The 23,386-nt window shown below is 37.3% G+C and overlaps 1 protein-coding gene across 5 annotated transcripts in view; it reads right to left on the bottom strand.

The window, feature by feature from the left end:
* Positions 1-23,386, bottom strand: part of LOC128655986 (adhesion G protein-coupled receptor F5-like) — a 206,526-nt gene that overhangs the window by 98,264 nt on the left and 84,876 nt on the right. For all 5 annotated transcript variants that reach the window (XM_053709610.1, XM_053709608.1, XM_053709609.1 and 2 more), the window contains one exon: positions 11,278-11,335. In XM_053709610.1, coding sequence (XP_053565585.1) covers positions 11,278-11,335 — 58 coding nt within the window. The remainder of the gene's footprint in view (positions 1-11,277; positions 11,336-23,386) is intronic.

Consider the following 23,386-nt stretch of genomic DNA (forward strand, 5'->3'; position numbering starts at 1 on the left):
CCTTTTAAGGGCTGGTAAGGCAAAAGAGCTGTTTACTTTTTAATGTAGAATAGGGTAGGGAATTTTTTTGTTTTTTGTTATTTTATTAGGGGGCTTAGATTAGGTGTAAGTAGCTTAAAATTGTTGTAATATTTTTTAAATGTTTGTAACTTATTTTTTTTATTTTTTGTAACTTAGCTTTTTTATTTTTTGTACTTTAGTTAGTTTATTTAATTGTATTTAATTGTAGTTATTTGTAGGCAATTAATTTAATTAATTTAATGATAGTGTAGTGTTAGGTTTAATTGTAACTTAGGTTAGGATTTATTTTACAGGTAATTTTGTATTTCTTTTAGCTAGGTAGTTATTAAATAGTTTATAACTATTTAATAACTGTTCTAACTAGCTAAAATAAATACAAAGTTACCTGTAAAATAAATATAAATCCTACAATAGCTACAATGTAATTATTAATTACATTGTAGCTATCTTAGGGTTTATTTTACAGGTAAGTATTTAGTTTTAAATAGGAATAATTTATTAAAGTATAGTGTAGTGTTAGGTGTAATTGTAACTTAGGTTAGTTTTTATTTTACAGGTAAATTTGTCTTTATTTTAGCTAGGTAGCTATTAAATAGTTAATAATTATTTAATAGCTATTGTACCTAGTTAAAATAAATTGAAAGTTGCCTGTAAAATAAAAATAAATCCTAAGATAGCTACAATATAATTATTATTTATAGCTATATTAGGGTTTATTTTAAAGGTAAGTATTTAGTTTTAAATAGGATTCATTTAGTTAATAAGAGAAATATTATTTATATGTATTTAATTAATATTAAGTTAGGGGGGTGTTAGGGTTAGTGTTAGACTTAGGTTTAGGGGTTAATAATTTTATTAGAGTTGCGGCGGTGTAGGGGGGGCAGGATAGGGGTTAATAAATTTATTATAGGTGGCAACGGTGTAGGGGGGGCAGATTAGGGGTTAATAAGTTTAAGATAGGTTGCGGCGGGGTCCGTGAGCGGCGGTTTAGAGCTTAAACTATTTATTTTGTTGCGGCAGGGTCCGGGATCGGCAGGATAGGGGTTAATAAATTTATTATAGGTGGCGGCGGTATAGGGGGGGCAGGATAGGGGTTACTAGGTATAATGTAGGTGGCGGCGGTGTCCGGGAGCGGCGGTTTAGGGGTTAATACATTTATAAGAGTTGCGGCGGGGTCTAGGAGTGGCGGTTTAGGGGTTACTAACTTTATTTAGTTGCGGGGGGCTCCGGGGGCGCTGGTATAGGGGGTTAACATGTTTAATATAGTTGTGGTGGGCTCCGGGAGCGGCGGTTTAGGGGGTAATAACTTTATTTAGTTGCGGCGGTGTAGGGGGGACAGATTAGGGGTGTTTAGACTCGGGGTACATGTTAGGGTGTTAGGTGTAGACATCTCCCATAGGAATAAATGGGATATCTGGCAGCAGCGAACATGAACTTTCGCTATGGTCAGACTCCCATTGATTCCTATGGGATCCGCCGCCTCCAGGACGGCGGTTTGAAAACCAGGTACGCTGGGCCAGAAAAGTGCCGAGCGTACCTGCTAGTTTTTTGATAACTAGCAAAAGTAGTCAGATTGTGCCGCACTTGTGTGCGGAACATCTGGAGTGACGTAAGAATCGATCTGTGTCGGACTGAGTCCGGCGGATCGAAGCTTACGTCACTATATTCTACTTTTGCCAGTCTGTAGGGCTTGATAACTAAGGCGAATCAGCCTCGCCTCAAATACGCTGCGGAATTCCAGCGTATTTGAGGTAGACAGGTTGATAACTACCCCTCTATGTGTCATAGTGACAACTTCTTCAAGTGTCTCACTCGTCTCAATCAGGTCAGTGGCATGCATTGTGCATGTGCAAACTTTAGTAGTGTTATACTTTGTGAACTTGAAGTTTGTGGACTACTAACTTATTAATACAGGTTCAGCTGCATGTTATTTAGTTACTTAATGTGGATCTATTTGTAGAAAACCCAAAGGCCACTCAGCAGGGACAGGGAGTAAGATTCATAGGAACAGGATGTACAGATGTTTCAGCCTTGAGATGATAGGCTTGGCCAAGAGACACCCTAATCATTACATAGGGTTTTATTGTGTATAGAACAGCAGCAGTTGGCAAAAGTCATTGCAGTTGTCACTGCTGGCTGAGCCTATGTTGTGGAATCTCCTGATATAGAGACAGCTGTGCCAGTTGCCAGATTCCATACTGACTGCTAAGCTTATCATTCAGATAAGTGTTTTACATTATTGTATTACATAAAAAAACAAAGCCTTAAACAGCAGAGCTACCTTGATTTTGGACAGTAATTCCACCTGCACTGAGGCTGCCCTCTGTATTGTCCAATATTTTGTTTTTAGAACCTTAAATCTATAATGAGTCTCTTGTGTAATATACTGTATGTCATCTTTACAATCCATTCTAACTAAGCCCCACACTTTTGCTTAAATTTCTTTAAAAAAACAAAAAACAAAATTCATATGTGCTATAAATCCAGTTGTCATACCAATGGCTGGATTTGAATCCCTTTAATCCTTCGGTACAAGTTTAATAATATAACAAAAGCTATAGTAACTGCCTATCCACTACTGGTATTAGTATGCCATATATAAAGCATGATGAATAATATACCAGAGTCTCAGATTAGCTATATCTCTTATTCCAGTCACATATTAGATAGATAGTTTTACATTGAGTGAATATTTCTGAGCTTTTGATGTTGTAACATTGTTGAGGATGGGCTGTTCATATTATATACTGGGAAAAGGGGGGGAACCTGAACTTTGCGCTAACTTTACTTTGGGCAGTAAAGCTTTAAAGCTGAGGTAGGGTTCTACAGTTTAGTTAATGTGATGCTCTGTAGTCAGTGTGATATAATACTGGGCAATACAGCTAGTGAAGGGCTCTGCAGTTTAGTTGCTGAGATGCTCTGCAGTCAGTGTGATATAATACTGAGCAATAAAGCTGGTGCAAGGCTCTGCAGTTAAGTTGATGTGATGCTCTGCAGTCAGTGTAATATAATACTGAACAATAAAGCTGGTACAGGGCTCTGCAGTTTAGTTGATGTGATGCTCTGCAGTCATTGTGATATAATACTGGGCAATAAAGCTAGTGCAGGGCTATGTAGTTTAGTTGATGTGATGCTCTGCAGTCAGCGTGATATAATACTGGGCAATAAAGCTGATGCAGGGCTCTTCAGTTTAGTTGAAGTGATGCTCTGCAGTCAGTGTGATATAATACTGGGCAATAAAGCTGGTGCTCTGCCCCTTACCTCATGTGTGATATTCTTCAGATAGAGCTACACAAAAGCACCCTTCCTTGTTATGAATAATTAAACAACTTTACAATATATTTTCATTATTTATTTTGCCCCCTTTCTCATGTAATTTAGCACTGAAAGTTTAGCTAAACCTGTTACATATCTGTTCCTAATTGGCTTTAGTGGGTAACAGCTGCAAAACTCTTAATACTAACTTTATGACAGTGACCTTACTGTCTGAGGAATACAGCCCAGATTGGCTTCTCCAAATAAGGCAAATGGTGGGTTAAAGGAGAATGAAACACAATTTTTATTCTTTCATGTTTCAGATAGAACATACAATATTGAACAACTTTACATTATACTTCTGTTATCTATTTTGCTTTTTTCTTTTGGTATCCTTTGAAAAGCATACCTAGGTAGGTGCAGGAGAATCAAGGCACTACTGGGAGCATCTGGTGATTGGTGGCTGCACATATATGCCTCTTGTCATTGGCTCATTTAATGTGTTCAGTTAGCACCCAGTAGTGCATTGTTGCATATCCTTCCAACAAAAAATACCAAGAGAATGAAGCACATTTAAAAATAGCAGTAAATTGGACCTTCAACCTGTGAATTTACTAAAAAATTTAACTGCCTCTGTCGGGTTCATATATGTGTTTCTCAGGCGTATCATAGTCAAGTGCCTCACCAACCTCTGACCTCACCGCACGTCACTGCCTACATTTCAATATAATGCTAAAAAAGCCCCAAAGATTTTGCCTGATTTCTCTTCATCATGCAGACAAGCTTTTGATCATAATACTCTTGGATTCTTAGCTTCCGCTATAAATGGCTTTCCTGCTTAAAAGCTAGTAATTCTTTTAAAATATTTTCTTTTTTATTGGAGATGTTTTACCTCCATTATTCTAATATACTATTTTAATTGTAGACATTAAAATTGTGGAAGAATAGAGGGTGATTTAAATGCAGTTCTAAAATTACCACCAATTTGTATATGAGATAAAAAAACAATAAAAGAAATAGCACAATGCTTCAACAGGATTTCCATGACATAAATGAAACAATACTCCAAACATCATCTTATAATATACCTGTCTTCTTGATCTAAAATTCATGTGCTTCTTTAAGATTATGAAAGTGTTTTACATACTGCATTCACAACCCAATGTAAAGAAACTTTAAGCAACCAGATGCTAGTCTCAGGACTTGCAAGGGAGCGTGTATCTGGCATGTGCAGGCACAGTCATGTTGTTTTATTATTCAGTTTAAGGAAGTTTACTGTGAAATGTCATGATATTTCAGTGACATTTTATGAGATCATAGCAAATCAATGTATGACCTCAGCACTACTGATGCTGATTGGATATTGTTTTATTTTCTCAACTTGCAGCTGGACAGCAGCTGAAGTATAACTGTTCACAGAGCACTTACTCTGGTGAGCTGAAGACATTGTGAGGTAAAATATTTTCCCTTTTGTCAGTTTTTTCCATTTATGCTTCATCACTTTCAAGTGATTTAGCATATGAGTATTATGTCCCTTTAATTTAGCTGGATAGATTATGCTGTCAATTTTTCATTGCAGATCTTTTTATTTTTGATCATTTCATTTTTTATTTTTTGTAATTTAGTGTTTTGTTTTTTTTACAGGTAAGTTTGTATTTAGTGTTAAATAGGAATTATGTAGGTAATAATTGTAAGATTTATTTAGATTTATTTTAATTATATTTAAGTTAGGGGGTGTTAGGGTTAGGTTTCAGGGTTAATATATTTATGTAGAGTTAGTTATGTGGAAGGTCAGAGGTTTAGGGGTTAATAATTTATTTAAGTATATTTCGTTGTGGGGGACTTGCAGTTTAGTGGTTAATAGGTTTATTATAGCAGCGGTTTGGACGGACGGCAGATTAGGGGTTAATAATATTTAAATAGTAATTGTGATGTGGGAGGGCGGCAGTTTAGGGGTTAATAGGTTTATTACAGTGGCGACGATGTCGGGGAGCAGCGGAATAGAGGTTAATAAAAGAATTTAGTGGCGGCAATGTCGGGAGCGGCAGATTAGGGGTTAATACATTTATTATAGTATTTGTGATGCGGGAGGGCCTCGGTTTAGCGGTTAATAGGTATTTTATGGGTGTTAGTGTACTTTTTAACACTTTAGTTATGAGTTTTGTGCTACAGCTTTGCAACGTAAAACTCATAACTACTGACTTTAGATGGCGGTACGGATCTTGTCAGTATAGGGTGTAACGCTCACTTTTTTGGCCTCCCAGGTAAACTCGTAATACCGGCGCTATGGAAGTCCCATTAAAAAAGGACTTTTAAAAAGTGCGGTACTGACGTTGCGTGACAGACAAAAAGGTGTGCGGTACAGCTGTACCTACAAGACTTGTAATAGCGGCGTTAGGGAAAATGCAGCGTTATGAAGCATAACGCTGCTTTTTCACTCATAATGCAAAACTCGTAATCTAGCTGATTGTGATTTATCTGTCTTTCTTTTAAATCTAAAATGTCTTGCTCAGTTCCTGCCTGTTAAACTACTGTTATTGTATTAGATTATACTGCCACAATCTCCACAGCTGCTAAATGTTAGTCAATGCTGGAGCATGTATGCCTTGCAACTGTGTTTAACACCTGGCTCATAACACCTTAAAGGGACAGTAAAGTTAAACTTTTATGATTCAGATAGGGAATGCAATTCTAAATAACTTTCTAATTTATTTTATCATCAAATTTGCTTTGTTCTCTTGGTATTCTTAGTTGAAAACTAAATGTAGGTAGGCTCATATGCTAATTTCTAAGCCCTTGAAGGCCACCTTTTCTTTGAGTCAGCACTAATTGCCTGAAGTGCAAGTCTGTCAAACGATCTGAGATAAGGAGGCAGTCTGCAGAGGCTTAGACACATGGTAATCACAGAGGTAAAAAGTATATTTCTAATTCTATAACAGTGTTGGTAATGCAAAACAGGGGAATGGGTAATAAAGGGATTATCTATCTTTTTAAGCAATAACATTTTTAGTGTTTAATAACCCTTTAAGCTAAGTTTTCTAGGGTGGCAGGAAAATAAGCATTATTGGACCCATAGGTATCTAATATATACTTGAAGGATGCTTTAGAGAGACAAATCATGTAAGCAATAATCAGCACTTAAAGGGACAGTCTAGTCCAAAATAAACTTTCATGATTCAGATAAGGTATGTAATTTTAAACAACTTTCCAATTAACTTTTTTTTTTTCAAAGAAATAATCTTTATTGAAACAATTTGTAGTTTTACAACATAGTTAAAGTATACACGCTGTACATCGTAGCTGTTACAGAAAGAAGTATTACGTGAATGAACTCCTATATCAATGATATTTGCGTATTGCTCATGTGTCATGGGACCTTCAATAAACCTGGGAGTTGTTATCTATTTTCAATTAACATCAGTCCTAACCCCTGCTGATACAAGGTTGGCCTCTATTGGGTTTTAGGTAAATGTAAAATAAAGGTGAAAATATGGTCATCTCAGAACCAGTTCGGGTTATAAAGAGAAAAAAATAAAAAATTATATGGGCCTGTTAGCCTAGAAAAAGAGGTGTATGAAAAAGAAACAGTAGTGGAAGATGACGTTCTCTGCGCGTTGTAAGTCCTGTGCCTCAGTGTGTGCTTGTGCTTCGAGGGTCTGCTTGTTGTGTACTGGCAATGTATTGTTTCCACTTTTCCATCATTAGTTCATGAGTCTATATAGTGCCTGTTCTGAGATGATGGTATCTTTCTAATAGTATTAGATTTTCAACCTGAGCTCTCCACTCCGAAGCCGTTGGCACCGTGGTGGATTTCCAGTGTTTTGGAATCAATTTCTTGGCACCGTTGATGAGCAATACCAACAGTGTGTTTGTTATATTGTCAGACATCTTGGGTATTGCCATATAAAAGAGGATTAGCGGGTCATTGGGTATCTGTGTCCTCACTATGTCCGACATTTGTTTTATTATCTCTACCCAATATGTATTCAGTCTATCACATTTCCACCATATATGCATGGAGTTCCCTACCTTGCCGCACCCTCTCCAACACAAGTTACTTGCTGTCTTGTATATCTTGTGAAGTCTACTAGGGGTGAGGTACCATCTCGTGAGGAATTTATAATTTGTTTCTAGTATTCTAGTAGATATAGATGATTTCTTAGTGGCTAGGAAAGCTCTCTGCCATTCTTTGGGTCCCATTTCTGCCTCCCATGCTTTAGTGTATGATGGTAGCTGATGTCCATTTTCTACTATCAATTGTTTGCTTTCCAATTTACTTTTAGCAACAATTTTGCTTTGTTCTCTTGGTATTCTTAGTTGAAAACTAAACCTAGAAGGCTCATATGCAAATTTCTTAGACCTTGAAGGCCGCCTCTAAGCTGAATGCATTTTGATAGTTTTTCACCACTAGAGGGTTTTAGTTCATGTGAGTCATATAGATAACACTGTGCTCATGCACATGGAGTTACCTAGGAGTAAGCACTGATTGGCTAAAATGCAAGTCTGTCAAAAGAACTGAAATAAGGGGGCAGTCTGTAGAGGCTTAGATACAAGGTAATCACAGAGGTAAAATGTGTATTATTATAACTGCGTTGGTTATGAAAAACTAGTGAATAGGTAATAAAGGGATTATCTATCTTTTAAAACAATAACAATTCTGGTGTAGATTGTCCCTTTAATGCAACAGCTCCTATAGTTGTCATCTCTGGCCAGCTCTGCCCATCTTCTTCCCTCCAATGAACCCTGTGCACTGTAAGATCTTAGCTCTCAAAAAAAGTAGCTAGGGTGCTGCACCCACGCACAGCTTAGAAGGAACAGGACCCTTAACAGGTCAGATTTTTATTATAGCTTAAAGGGTTATGAAACCTAAAATGTTTCTTTCATAATTCAGATAGAGAATACAATTTTAAACAACTTTCTAATTTACTTCTTTAATCTAATTTGTTTCATTCTCTTGGTATCATTTGTTGAAGGAGCAGCAAAGCACTACTGGTTTCTAACTGAACACATGGGTGAGCCAATGACAATCGATATATATATATATATATATATATATATATATGCAGCCACCTATAAGCAGCTAGAACCTAGGATCTTTGCTGCTCCTAAGCTTGCCTAGATAAACCTTTCAGCAAATGATAACAAGAGAAGGAAGCAAATTAAATAATAGATGTAAAATAGAAAGTTTCTTAAAATTGTATGATCTGTCAAATCATAAAAGAGACATTTTGGGTTTCATATCCCTTTAACTAGAGCAAAGGTGAAATAATCAGCTCACCCACCAGTGCTCAAGTTAAGCTATAATGAAAATCTGGCCTGTTAAGGGTCCTGAGGACTGGAGTTGGGAAACAGTGCATTAAAGGGACAGTCTACTCCAGAATGGTTATTGTTTAAAAAGATAGATAATACTTTTAAAATCATTACCCATTCCCCAGGTTTGCATAACCAACACATTTATATGGATACACTTTTTACCTATGTGATTATCTTGGATTTAAGCCTCTGCAGACTGCCCATTATTTCAGTTCTTTTAACAGACTTGTATTTTAGGCAATCAGTGATGGCTCCTAGGTAACTCCACTGGAGTGAGCACAATGTTATCTATATGGCACACATGAACTAGCGCTATCTAGCTGCAAAAAACTGTCAAAATAAGAGGCAGCCTTCAAGGGCTTAGAAATTAGCATATGAGCCTACCAAGGTTTAGCTTTCAACTAAGAATAACCAGAGAACAAAGCAAATTTGATGATAAAATTAAATTGGAAAGCTGTTTAAAATTACATGGCCTATCTGAATCATGAAAGTTTAATTTTGACTTTACTATCCCTTTAAGTCTGTATCTGATATGTTTATTGCAAACTTGCTTGCAGACATGGTTTCTATCCCTTAATCCAGTAATGTGTCCACATCAATGACTTAAAGGGACACTGTACCCAAAAAATTTCTTTCGTGATGCAGATTGAGCATGCAATTTTAAGCAACGTTCTAATTTACTCCTATTATCAATTTTTCTTCGTTCTCTTGCTATCATTATTTGAAAAAGAAGGCATCTAAGCTTTTTTTTGGTTTTAGTACTCTGGACAGCAATTTTTTATTGGTGGATGAATTGATCCACCAATCAGCAAGGACAACCCAGGTTGTTCACCAAAAATGGGCCGGCATCTAAACTTACATTCTTGCATTTCAAATAAAGATACCAAGAGAATGAAGAAAATTTGATAATAGGAGTAAATTAGAAAGTTGCTTAAAATTTGATGCGCAATCTGAATCACAAAAGAAAATTTTTGGGTACAGTGTCCCTTTAAACTAAGATATAGTTTACAAAGCGGCAAATTTATATAGCACAAACACAACATGTAAATCATTTTTTTAACACTCTTTAAACATAATCACTAGTTGTAAAATTAGAAGGTATGTATTTTATTGTCACTTTGCTCAATCTTTAAATTTATTTCCAAAATAAAGAGGAATAAGATACCTAATTATAAAAATAATAGATACTAAATGAGACTAGCCCTTGCTTTCAGGAGATCATTCTTGCTATGATGCTTGCTTGACAGTTATAAGGTAGTGAAACCTGTTTTTGAATAGTGGAAATTAAACTTGTGCAGCCAAGAAATTTTTGGTTTGTCCGAAATTTTCGTCACAAATATTCAGTGAATTTCATTTCACTGAATATTGGTTGGCTGTACTATTAGGTATTCGTTTTGTTTAAAAGAAACAAATACTCAATTTTGGTTAAACATTTACATAAACTTATATTTAAACGTATGTAAATGTTTAAACCTAAAGGTGAAAAAGTTTACCTGTAGCTTTATACTTAATTTCTGTGCGCTGGAGCGCGTGCTAACATGATCTTCTTATTACCAGAGCCCCCTCTGCGCTAACAGCAAGCTTCACGTGTTCCTGGCAAGTAGTGGATTGGGTTAGTGTAGCTCTCCAGCATGTAAAGGGTAACTATTAACCCCCAAAAGAAAACTAAAGGTCACAAATTAATACTTATGAATTTCACCAGTATTCTTTTGTTTTCTTTCATTTCATCGGTGCATTCATTTGGAAATTCATTTCGTAAAAAAAATAAACAAATACCTGATTTTCGTTACGAATATACATTTGTAAAAAACAAATGCACATCTCTAGTGGAAACCCTTCTTAAATTTGGCGTTCAAATTATTTAAATATATGGTGAGGGGTTGATAAAGAGTTTCTTTAGCGTTACTGAGTTTCCCAAAAATGCTGTGAGATATTTTCTATTATTTTTACAATCATCTGGCAGCTGGGTGGACACAGGAGCACTAATTTAAAAGAATATATTTCCCTTTACATTATGTGAGGGGGGGCAACAAAGGGGATTCCCTACCGTCCTGATTTTATTCTATATGCCTTTAGGTCTGTCAGGTAAGTTACCTTGTAGACTTGTAAATCGTCTCTAATATGGTTGGTATTTATCATATTTTGATTATGCTGTCTTTAGGAGATAGAGGCTCCTTTGGAGCTACTATAGCTATCTAGAGTAAATAGATTATGTAGGTGATTGACTGAATCTGAGAGGGACAAGCTACTCCTCATTTGAAAAAGGGGATTCTCCTTTTACAGATGAGTAAGTTTGAGAGGTAGCTTTTCGATCAAATTGGGGGTAATGGTTCCCCATCTCCCACAACCAAGACAAAATAGAATTGAATCTATTATTTGAAAGGAAAATCTACCTTCTTTCAAATGAGTGGCCATATATCAAATATAGCCTCCACCCACACCACAAGTATTTAGGAATATACTGACCCCTGAAATAATTCTTCATTTTCACTGACACTAGACTAAATCAGGAATTAGGACGGACACAGAGAACACTGCCTCTGTGCAAGAGGATAACTAATTAATTTTGCATTTATTTATCATTCTTTCTTAATCATCTACAGTACCTGTACATTGTTTTCCATTATTTTACCACTAATTTAACAGAATATATTATTTATTGTTGTAGTTAGAGTAAAAATAATTTACCTGCACGCTTTTGACGTTTAAAATGGTCATTAAGTTCTTCTATGTCTTTACTGGATATCTGAAAAAATAAATAAATTATATAAGTCAATTTCTTTATGTTCAAAATTATGACATATTCAATATGATTGGCTAGATAGTTATTGGATATGAACTCATTATCTGCTATAAGCACAATTCCATTCATGCTAATTAGAAAGAGAAAGAAAATTGTCCAACATTATGCAAGGGACAGACTTTGTTTAAACATTAACACTGTGAACGTAAATAAAATGATTTAATGTAAGTATAAATCTTGATGTATCTCATATTTTTTTTAAGACCATATTGAGTACTATTTGACATTTACTCAAGGACTCTAGGTGAAGCCATGGGCTTACAGATATTGCTTAGAATATATTGTGACTACATTAAAGTGGCATTCATGTAAAAAAATGCATTATTTAATTACCCCCCAAAAGAAATCATATTTATTTGTTAGAATTTTCAGAACATATACAAGGATGACTACAAGGTTGGTATAAATATTAGTTTGAATAACTCTTCATTAAACATAGCTCATGATTAAGTCATAGTCATAGTAGAATAGTCACCTTGACACGAGTCCTGTCCTGTTATAAAAATAAACTTGTTGGATCTGATAGTAATAGAAAGTAGCTCAAGGTAAAAGTGGTAGCTCACACTAAAATAGAATTGGCTATAATTGCTTTACTCACGCCAGTGGCGTAGCGTGGGGGGGGCCACAGGGGCGGTTGCCCCGGGCGCAAAATTCTGGGGGGCGCAAAATGCTTGGCTCCCAGCCTCCCCAGTCCCCACCATCTCAAGACAGTAGACAGTCACAGTCCCACTCCAAGCGGCGCTACAGGGAGGCTAAAAAATCTGACAGGCGCCTGCGCCCAGCCATTCTGTCTCTCAAGTGAACTGTCTACTACTCTGAAGTCAAGACGTGCTGTGTAATGATTTAATTATCATAATTTTATGAGTGTAATCCTATCCGACCGTTACCTGCTGCTAGACTAGTGTTTATGCCACTAGTTAGCACGGTCCACTCCCACTCCCAGCGCACATGTCAGGAGGGAGGAAGAAGTCAGAGCAGCAGAGCCAGAGTGGAGTCAGACTAGTACGCCGCGCCCGCAATGATAAGGTAAGTAGTGTCAACAGAAATTACCAAACTCATCACCGGGTCCGTATCAGAACCAGACCACCAGTGCCACTGCCAGCCAGAATTATAATTAAATTATTATAGCCCCTGTTTTTGCCTGGGCCCTGGGGAATAGGGATTGGAAATGGCAATGCACGCAAAATGCAGCTTAGCCTCTACCGTTACCCAGGTGACGTCGCAGGGCCAGCCAGCCAAGTTCCAAAGGACCCAGAGTCACTCTGAGCCAGCCAGCCAGCCAAATTCCAACTTCCAAAGGACCCAGAGTCTGAGCCAGCCAGCATGCCAGAGTGTGAGAGTGATCTATGCTGCTTTAAAGTGAAAGCTGGTTATTTTATTTCAAATTCATTTTTAACCTGGGTAAAATAAAACATACAAGATGTAAATGATCTACATCTTGTATGTTTTACCCAGGTTAAAAATGAATTTAAAAAAAATAACTGGCTTTCACTTTAAAGCAGCATAGATCACTCTCACACTCTGGCATGCTGGCTCAGATGTATTTAAAAATTAAATCCCATGTTTAAATATTAAACCATAAAAAATTTAATTGTTAAGTTATATAATCTACTTACTTAATGTATATAATAAAGTAATGGCTGCCTGCCTGCTACCATATTGAATCCTAATTTTTAAGGATGAATGTAGAGTTTAGAATTATATATATATATATATATATATATATATATATATATATATAGTATATATTTTTGTTGTTAAAATAAAGCTTTGTTTGTTTTAAAACAAAAACCTGTCTCCTAAGTTGTTGAGCTGTCTCCTACATTCAAAGCAAATTTGCCAATCGCTACTGTACTGGTGGAAGAGACTCAGTCAGTGCTAATGGATTAGGGGGGCGCAATTCTTGCCTTGCCCTGGGCGCTGAGAAGCCACGCTACGCCACTGACTCACGCTCAACTTACTAGAAGGGATCATAGTAAAATACAAAAACTCTGTTAAATTTACAGGTGAGCAAAATACAGTTTTACATTGGCTGTCTATTCATATAGTGATATGCACCCATTGAAATATCATTGGACAAGGGTTTATCTGCACAGTAAGAAAAAGATCAAAGGGATAGATTACAAGTGATGCATAAAAGTTTGTACGGGTCATGATAAGCAATATCACGACCATGCTAATTTGCAAAAGTAAGTATAATTAGTGATGGTCGGGTTAATGTAAAGTGTAAAAAAAGTTGCAGCATGCACAACATGAGTACATTAAAACAAAGTGTTACAATCATATATACACTATCTGATATAAAAATCAATCATATAAATATAAAAAAAATACCAAACCTACAGACCGCAATTCCTTGTTAGAAGCTCACAGTTATCATCCTAGGCATCAGAAAAGGGGTATCATGGCCTCTCAACTCACCTGAGTATTGCGTAACAATACAGAGGCACTAACCAAAGAGACACAACTAAATGAAATGTCTAATAAACTCATTGCACGTGGTTATGATAGTGACATGATAACTGAAGTTAGAGGTGAAGTAATCAAACGTTTTCATAATGAAACTATTGTCCACAAAGACAATGCTGCTGTTGATGAACATATCAATTTCATCACCACGTTTGATCCTATGCATCAGAAAGTTAAAGGTGCTATTAATAAACATTGGGATTTGATTAATACAGACAAATCTCTACCATTTCTGCACAAAAAGCATCCGAAGGTGGTATATCGTCGGGCCAAGAATCTCCCGGACCTATTGGTCAAGACTGACCATGTGATGTGTTATGAGGGACATACCTGGCTGAAATCTAATAAAAAGGGTTGTTTTAAGTGTGGGGATTGTGTCACATGCGATAGTATGTTAAAAGGAGACACATTCCAACATCCACACACCAACAAACGCTTCAAGATCAACCACAGGCTCTCATGTATGAGTACTCATGTAATTGATATGCTTATTTGCCCATGTTCCCTTGTATACATTGGTAAGGCGGTTACCACTTTTTGAGAAAGGATGGCAAATCATCGCTGTGCGATCAGGGAAGCTCTGAAAAAAGGGGACTCTGACCAGCCAGTGGCTCGCCAATTTGCCCGCTGCAAGCATAGTGCCTCAAGTCTAAGAACTATGCTCATCGATCAGGTACCACCACTGACAAGGGGAGGCAATAGAAGCAATCTATTACTTAAGAAGGAGGCCAGGTGGATATACACGCTCGACACCATAACACCAAAAGGGTTGAATACAATGTTGGACTTTGGACCATTTTATACCTGAAATAGCACCTTACAAGCACCTTATTTATGACAGTCACAAGCACCTTATCTATGACAGTCTGGGTCATGTCACTATCTGGATGAAATAAGATCGGTATATGATCTAACTAAGTCTATGGCACACATCCATTTTCGAAGTCCTCAGGTATCCAGTTTTCTACCATACTCTTGGGTACATGAATGGTTAAGAGTAAGGCACATATGTTTGTATATGATGTGATTCTAGAATCAGTTAGGGTCAGTTGGTGAAATGCCGCTTTTGTTGCCTATCATATTATGCATACAGTGCTATAATATTGCTCTAATGCTGTTCTATTTATTTATTTTGCACATTTACTACTTGCCCTTTATGAATCGCTACGAAGTGTTAGAATTTTATGTTTTTAAATGAGTTTTATTATACACATTATGTTATCTCCGTGCAGGGTTATACTCTAGTTAGTTACCACAAGCTTGCTATAATTGATCATAGTGGGATGATACACTTTATACGCTTATGATCGCATGTGTGCTTTGTCTTTACAGACGATCGAGATGCTCCTCTATTGGCTGGCTTGTTATGACCATGCGTCTCCACGTTGCTATGCGAGTGAACGTCCCAACGTGATGCACGCTTGTGACGTCACTGCCTTCCATCCCTGCACACGGGCCGCATTTGCGGCTCGGCATTCTATGGAGTAACATATGGGTATTTAAGGTGATAGGTTTTGATGTTCTGTATACTGCTCTGTAATTTTTTTTTGCTGTATCATGCATTTGACAAAGGGGACGTAACGTTCCCGAAATGTTATGCTTTTTATGTGACTTATTAAATGTTAAGTTTTATATAATTTTTCAGTGAGTGCCTTTTTCTCAGTCACTGGACTTTGTTCCCATAAAATATAGCTTTTATTTCAGCCTTTAAAATTCCATAACATTTTGGGTACCAGTTCCTTTGTCAATTGGCACTCAAAAACACCCATTATATCCAAACACCATATCTTTACCCCTTTATATACCCCATAGATCACTGATCTTAACGATACTTAGCCAATAAAGCTGCTGCTGCTCCCATCCACAGCACTGTCGTGTCGCCGTAACATCATCAAGATGCGCTGCGTCCCAAATTGTCCAATTACACTAACGTGGGAGGTATCAGCAGAAAACTCTGATTGTCAAAACAAAAAGGCCAGCGATCGTATCATCACAACAAAGCAAGAGATCGCCTATGTATTCAGTATAAACATTGTCTATGCAGTTATGCAGATTAAATTGTGCTGACACGGTTAGATAACAAAGCTAATGTTAAACAAATAAGTCTATAATGGCTAGAGGGTGGTATCAAAGCACTGTGATTTAAAAACAAAACTAATACTGATCCTATAATAAAATATTTACATTCTATATTTTCTACATCTATATTATTACATAATGTGCATATTAATACTTCAAGTCCCAAAAGGAGTATGGCAGACTCATATTGCAGAGGGTTCAGAGTGGGGGATGCTACTTCACTATAATAGACATCATCCAATATTATAAGGAAAAAAGGAAGGAATTTCCTATTGTGTCATTAGAACACATAAAACTCTTTTTCTTCACAGATCCCATATCTGGATGTGTATGATGGGGTATACTACTTTAATTTTTAACATAGTCCCTTGTCTTCAGAGACTAATGATGAAAAAAGCCCTGAGTCCATCTATGTATGCAGACCCCTCAGTGTCAATGTGTCAGAGATGAAGGATGTTGGTTCATCAGAGTGGCTGTCCTCCAACAATGTATCTGGAAGGGGATTTGGGAAGGGATTCCAAACTGTACCAGCAACACCTGTATTCTTCTTCTTCTTGTATTTTTACTGACCCCATATATAGATACAAAAAAGGGGCTGAAGTACATCTGTGTGTTCAGACCCCTTGGTGTCATTGTATCAAGGGTGTAGATCCATTTTGTTTCTCTTCTTAACAGGCCTTTAGCCCTATCTCCACCTCTGAGCATGGGTTGGATGGGATCAATGAGCATGGTCCTAATGCTTGATACTCCTTGTTTCTTTTGGCATAAGTGACGTGCCACCGGTTGTTCGGAGCCACCTTTTTTAATAGATTTTCTTATTGCCGATCTATGATTGGCCATTCGGTCTCTGAACGAAGTTATCGTCTTGCCACATAAAACAGGGAGCATGGACATACCTGTATAAGAATATATATCAAGTGATCCCTGGTACATGACAGTCGGTGGTTGATTTTAAAGCTTTTGTTTAAATGAGGGTGTTGAAATGCGGATCCTCTGAGCATGCTGTTGCATGCGACGCAATTGCCACATTGGAAACATCCTTTCTTTCCAGTCTTGAGCCAGGTTGTTTTCTGGTAACACTTCACCAGATCGGATTCTATCAGTATGTCCCATAAGTTTCGTGATCGTCGTTATGCCATCTGGGGGGGATCTTTGTGCTGAAATGGTAAAGATTTATCCACTCTAATCAATTCCCAGCGTTGCCTCAGTGAGGCATCCAACATCCCATGAGATGCATCAAATTGGTTATAAAGTTAATCCGTTCGGGTTTAGGTCTTGTTATTGGTCTCTTGATTAACTCATCCTGAGTATGTCCTAGGACCATCTCTTTGGTATTCTGTACCAGTTTAACATCATAGCCTCGCTGCTGTAGTCTATCCCCCATCATATCAAGTTTTTCTAGCATCACAGTCTCTTCTGTATTATTCCTCATGACTCTGGTGAGCTGAGAGGTGACTGCTCCTCGATTTGGGTGTATGGGATGGCAACTATGTGCCTCCAAAAGAGAGTTTCTGTCCATAGGCTTTGTATAAAGAGATGTACCAAACCTACATTTTTTATTCTCATTTATTTTCATTATGTTCAGCTCCAAAAAGTAATTATCATTGTCTGAAAATTCTAATTTAAATTTAATAGGTGATGTTAGTCTATTGAGATTTGAGAACCATGTTTCCAAGCTATCCACATTACCATGCCAAATTAAAAACACATGTCAATTTAAAAAGTGTAAAATTAACCTCACTGTATTTAGATAGAGACACAATAGTGCTTTTCTACCATACCATGTATAAATTTAAATATGTGGGTGCCATGTTGGATCCCATGGCAGTACCTGAGATCTTCAGGTAGAATGTGGATTCAAATTTAAAGTAGTTTTTTTCTCTAAGCAAAATGACATTAATTCTAATAGAAATTCAATGGGCGGGCCATCATAATATTCAGACTTGGTGACCATGGACCGGACCACCTGCACGCCCCCATCATGAGGGATGGAGGTGTACAGGCTATGTATGTATATATATATATATATATATATATATATTATATATATATATATATATATATATATATATATACACACATACACACATGCTAATAATCCGCACTCACTGGACTTTTCAAAGTGGATAGTTTATTCAAACAGTGACGTTTCGGGAATCAAACACTCCCCTTCATCAGACCAACCAATACAACAATAAATGAAGACTTATATAGTGTGAAGACCCCACCCCCAGGAAATGACACCATCAGAGTAACCATAGAAATGCAAATAAACAAATCAAATGCGGAATTAGTGATAATTTCCATCAGTAATCCTGACAGAGCAAAAAGTAAACAAAATTGTCTGTGTATGACAAGTGCTATTCTGTAATGCACTGTGTCTATCTATAATAAGAGGAATCTAATAAAATCTATTACTACACTATTGTGCTAAAAATATACAACCCATAATTATGTAAACTGAAGCTGAGAAAATATTCCCTTAAACTAGATTGGCATAGTTAAAGTTGCCACTGTTATCATCAACATTATTGACTTTGTATCAAACTCTTATCCTAAAGAGCGAGTACATACATTAACATAAGCATCAGGACACTCCCACCAAATGTGTAGACAACGTCTACCTCATATTTTTGGATAATGATGTTCCGGTGTTGCAAGTTATTTCCAACGCTCACCTTTAATAGCGCTGCTCTTACAGGTTTGCAAAAACCCGACGTTAGCAGGCAATATGGCAGCGTTGAACTCCATACCGCACACAAATACCAGCGCTGCTTTGAGCTGGTTTTACGTGCTTGTGCACGATTTCCCCATAGACATCAATGGGGAGAGCCGGCTAAAAAAAAGCCTTACACCTGCAATAAATGAGCATAAAGCTCCGTAACGCAGCCCCATTGATTCCTATGGGGAAAGAAAATGTATGTTTAAACCTAACACCCTAACATAAACCCCGAGTCTAAACACCTGTAATCTGCCACCCCCAACATCGCCGCCACCTACATTACACTTATTAAAACCCCTAATCTGCCGCCCCCCTACATTGCCGCCACCTACTACCTACACTTATTAACCCCTAATCTGCTGCCCCCAATGTCACCGCCGCCTACATAAATTTAATAACCCCTAATCTGCCACCCCCAAAGTTGCCGCCGCCACTATACTAAAGTTATTAACCCCTAAACCTCTGACCTCCCACATCACTAACTCTAAATAAATATATTAACCACTAAACCTAACCCTAACCCTAAGTCTAACCCTAACACCCCTAACTTTAATATAATTAAAATAAATCTAAAAAAAAATTACTATCATTAACTAAATAATTCCTATTTAAAACTAAATACTTACCTATAAAATAAACCCTAAGCTAGCTACAATATAACTAATAGTTACATTGTATCTAGCTTAGGTTTTATTTTTATTTCACAGCTAAGTTTGTATTTCGTTTAACTAGGTAGACTAGTTAGTAAATAGTTATTAACTATTTACTAACTACCTAGTTAAAATAAATACAAATTTACCTGTAAAATAAAACCTAACCTGTCTTACACTAACACCTAACATTACACTACAATTCAGCCTGTGGCTGAATTGCTGTTGCCCAGGTTCAGTAAGAGTCTCTTGGCAAGAGAGGCATCAGGTGAGAGAGCCGAGAACTTTGAGAAGAGGAGCAGAGGAGGTGGAGGACGACAGATAACAGTGTGGACTTGGAGGAGCCAACACTGTGACACTTGACAGTCACAACTGAATACAAACAATATAAGCACCATAATGGCACTGACACTTACCAGCCAGGCTAGGCTACAGAAAACAATTGTAAAGGTTCAAGCTGTGGGGGAGGGATGGCATATGCAATATCATTATATGTATTGTTGTGTATAAATATGAACGATCAATTATATATCATTATAAAATGTTAATTTACTGTTCTTCTGCTGCTCTGTTCTATTGATAAAATCCATCAAATGGAAAAATGGATAAGGAAAGAAAAACCTGGAGAGAGATTTGACATTGTCTTTTGATCATCATTATGGTCAAACAAAACCTTTCTTTCCGTGGTCACAGAGAGGATATGTCATCAGTAAGCAAACGATTATTTTTAGAATTGGTAGAATTACTCTAAAATTATGACCCAATTTTGAAGGAACTCACAATTTTGAACATTCACACAAACATACACACACACACACACATATATATATATATATATATATATATATATATATATATACATACACACACATTCATATATATACACACACACACACACACATATATATATATATATATATACACATTCATATATATACACACATACACACATATATATATATATACATACACACACATTCATATATGTACACACACACACACACACATATATATTTATACATACACACACATTCATATACACACACACACACACATATATATATACAGTATATATATATATATATATACACACACACACACATATATATATACAGTATATATATATATATACACACACACACACACACACATATATATACAGTATATATATATATATACACACACACACATTCATATATACACACACACACACATATATATATATATATATATATATATATATACAGTGGGGCAAAAAAGTATTTAGTCAGCCACCAATTGTGCAAGTTTTCCCACTTAAGAAGATGAGAGAGGCCTGTAATTTTCATCATAGGTACACCTCAACTATGAGAGATAAAATGTGGAAACAAATCCAGACAATCACATTGTCTGATTTGGAAAGAATTTATTTGCATACTATGGTGGAAAATAAGTATTTGGTCAATATCAAAAGTTCATCTCAATACTTTGTTATATATCCTTTGTTGGCAATGACAGAGGTCAAACGTTTTCTGTAAGTCTTCACAAGGTTGTCACACACTGTTGCTGGTATGTTGGCCCATTCCTGCATGCAGATCTCCTCTAGAGCAGTGATGTTTTGGGGCTGTCGCTGGGCAACACGGACTTTCAACTCCCTCCAAAGGTTTTCTATGGGGTTGAGATCTGGAGACTGGCTAGGCCACTCCAGGACCTTGAAATGCTTCTTACGAAGCCACTCCTTCGTTGCCCGGACGGTGTGTTTGGGATCATTGTCATGCTGAAAGACCCAGCCATGTTTCATCTTCAATGCCCTTGCTGATGGAAGGAGGTTTGCACTCAAAATCTCACGATACATGACCCCATTCATTCTTTCATGTACATGGATCAGTCATCCTGTTCCCTTTGCAGAGAAACAGCCCCAAAGCATGATGTTGCCACCCCCATGCTTCACAGTAAGTATAGTGTTCTTTGGTTGCAAATCAGCATTCTCTCTACCAAACAGTTCTACTTTGGCTTCATCTGGCCATATGACATTCTCCCAATCCGCTTCTGGATCATCCAAATGCTCTCTAGCATACTTCAGACGGGCCCGGACATGTACTGGCTTAAGCAGGGGGACACGTCTGGCACTGCAGGATCTGAGTCCCTGGCGGCGTAGTGTGTTACTGATGGTAGCCTTTGTTACATTGGTCCCAGCTCTCTGCAGGTCATTCACTAGGTCCCCCCATGTGGTTCTGGGATGTTTGCTCACTGTTCTTGTGATCATTTTGACCCCACGGGTGAGATCTTGCGTGGAGCCCCAGATCGAGGGAGATTATCAGTGGTCTTGTATGTCTTCCATTTTCTGATTATTGCTCCCACAGTTGATTTCTTCACACCAAGCTGTTTGCCTATTGCAGATTCAGTCTTCCCAGCCTGGTGCAGGTCTACACTTTTGTTTCTGGTGTCATTCGACAGCTCTTTGGTCTTCACCATAGTGGAGTTTGGAGTGTGACTGTTTGAGGTTGTGGACAGGTGTCTTTTATACTGATAACAAATTCAAACAGGTGCCATTAATACAAGTAATGAGTGGAGGACAGATGAGCTTCTTAAAGAAGAAGATACAGGTCTGTGAGAGCCAGAAATCTTGCTTGTTTGTAGGTGACCAAATACTTATTTTCCACCATAATATGCAAATAAATTCTTTCCAAATCAGACAATGTGATTGTCTGGATTTGTTTCCACATTTTGTCTCTCATAGTTGAGGTATACCTATGATGAAAATTACAGGCCTCTCATCTTCTTAAGTGGGAGAACTTGCACAATTGGTGGCTGACTAAATACTTTTTTGCCCCACTGTATATGTATATACACGCACGGACTGGGACCAAAAATAGGCCCGGGAGTTTTAAGGCAAAGCAGCCCACTCCACCCCCCCCATTTCTTAGTTAACTGTATACTAACTATGACAGGTATAATGTATATGCTGTGAATTGGTTAGTATGAAGAAGAAAAAAGTAAAATATATAAAAAAAAACAACTCACAAATGCTGGGCTTATACAAAAGATTATTCTCTAAAGCAAACATATGCACATCTATTAAACACACACATATGCATAGACTTATACTAGAAGAAGCTATTTTTATTGTTGGAATGAAACATACATTGCTTAATATAAAGGACAATATATATACACACAGACTATATCTGTATAAAATACCCATACTTCCAGGTTTATAAAGTTATTCTTTTTTTTAAGAAAGAAAAATAAGCAAAAGAAAAACAGACATCTAATGAGACTTGCTTTCTTGCTTATACCAAAGTACATTTAGAGGCATATTTAAGAAATATCTTGCGGACCTGATCCGACAGTGCGGATCAGGTCCGCAAGACATCGCTGAATGCGGAGAGCAATACGCTCTCCGCATTTAACATTGCACCAGCAGCTCACAAGAGCTGCTGGTGCAACGCCGCCCCCTGCAGACTCGCGGCCAATGGGCCTCCAGCAGGGGGGTGTCAATCAACCCAATCGTACTCGATCGGGTTGAATTGTTGCGATTCCTGTCCACCTGCTCAGAGCAGGCGGACAGGTTATGGAGCAGCGGTCTTTGTGACCGCTGCTTCATAACTGCTGTTTCTGGCGAGTCTGAAGACTCGCCAGAAACACGGGCCGTCAAGCTCCTTTCGGAGCTTCATAGATAGGCCCCTTAGTCTGGGCTCTCATTTGCAGAAATGCATAGAAAACACAGAGCACAGAGGCACACTTTATTAAATGTCAGTTTGGGTCTAATTTTGCAGAGATCTCTTCTGTCTATGCAAAGAAAGCAGAGCACCAGATGCCTGCCCCCTCCCTAGCATTTCATTCACCATTATAAAAAAGCTTCAAACTTCCATTCAAAAATAAGTACCCCAGCCTGTTAAATCATTTAAATGTACTTATGGAGAGATCTTGTTATTCACTGTATTAGATACTTGAAAGTTGAACAAGTGTATTCAAGGTTTAAACTAAAAAATTGCAGCTTGAACTTTTTCACAGGCAGCAAAATAAAAAGTTAAAAATTATTTTATTAAAGTTTAACGTTAAAGCAATGTATTAAACGAATAGGATGTATTC

Source organism: Bombina bombina, chromosome 4 (assembly GCF_027579735.1).
Source record: "Bombina bombina isolate aBomBom1 chromosome 4, aBomBom1.pri, whole genome shotgun sequence".
Classification (NCBI taxonomy): Eukaryota; Metazoa; Chordata; class Amphibia; order Anura; family Bombinatoridae; genus Bombina; species Bombina bombina.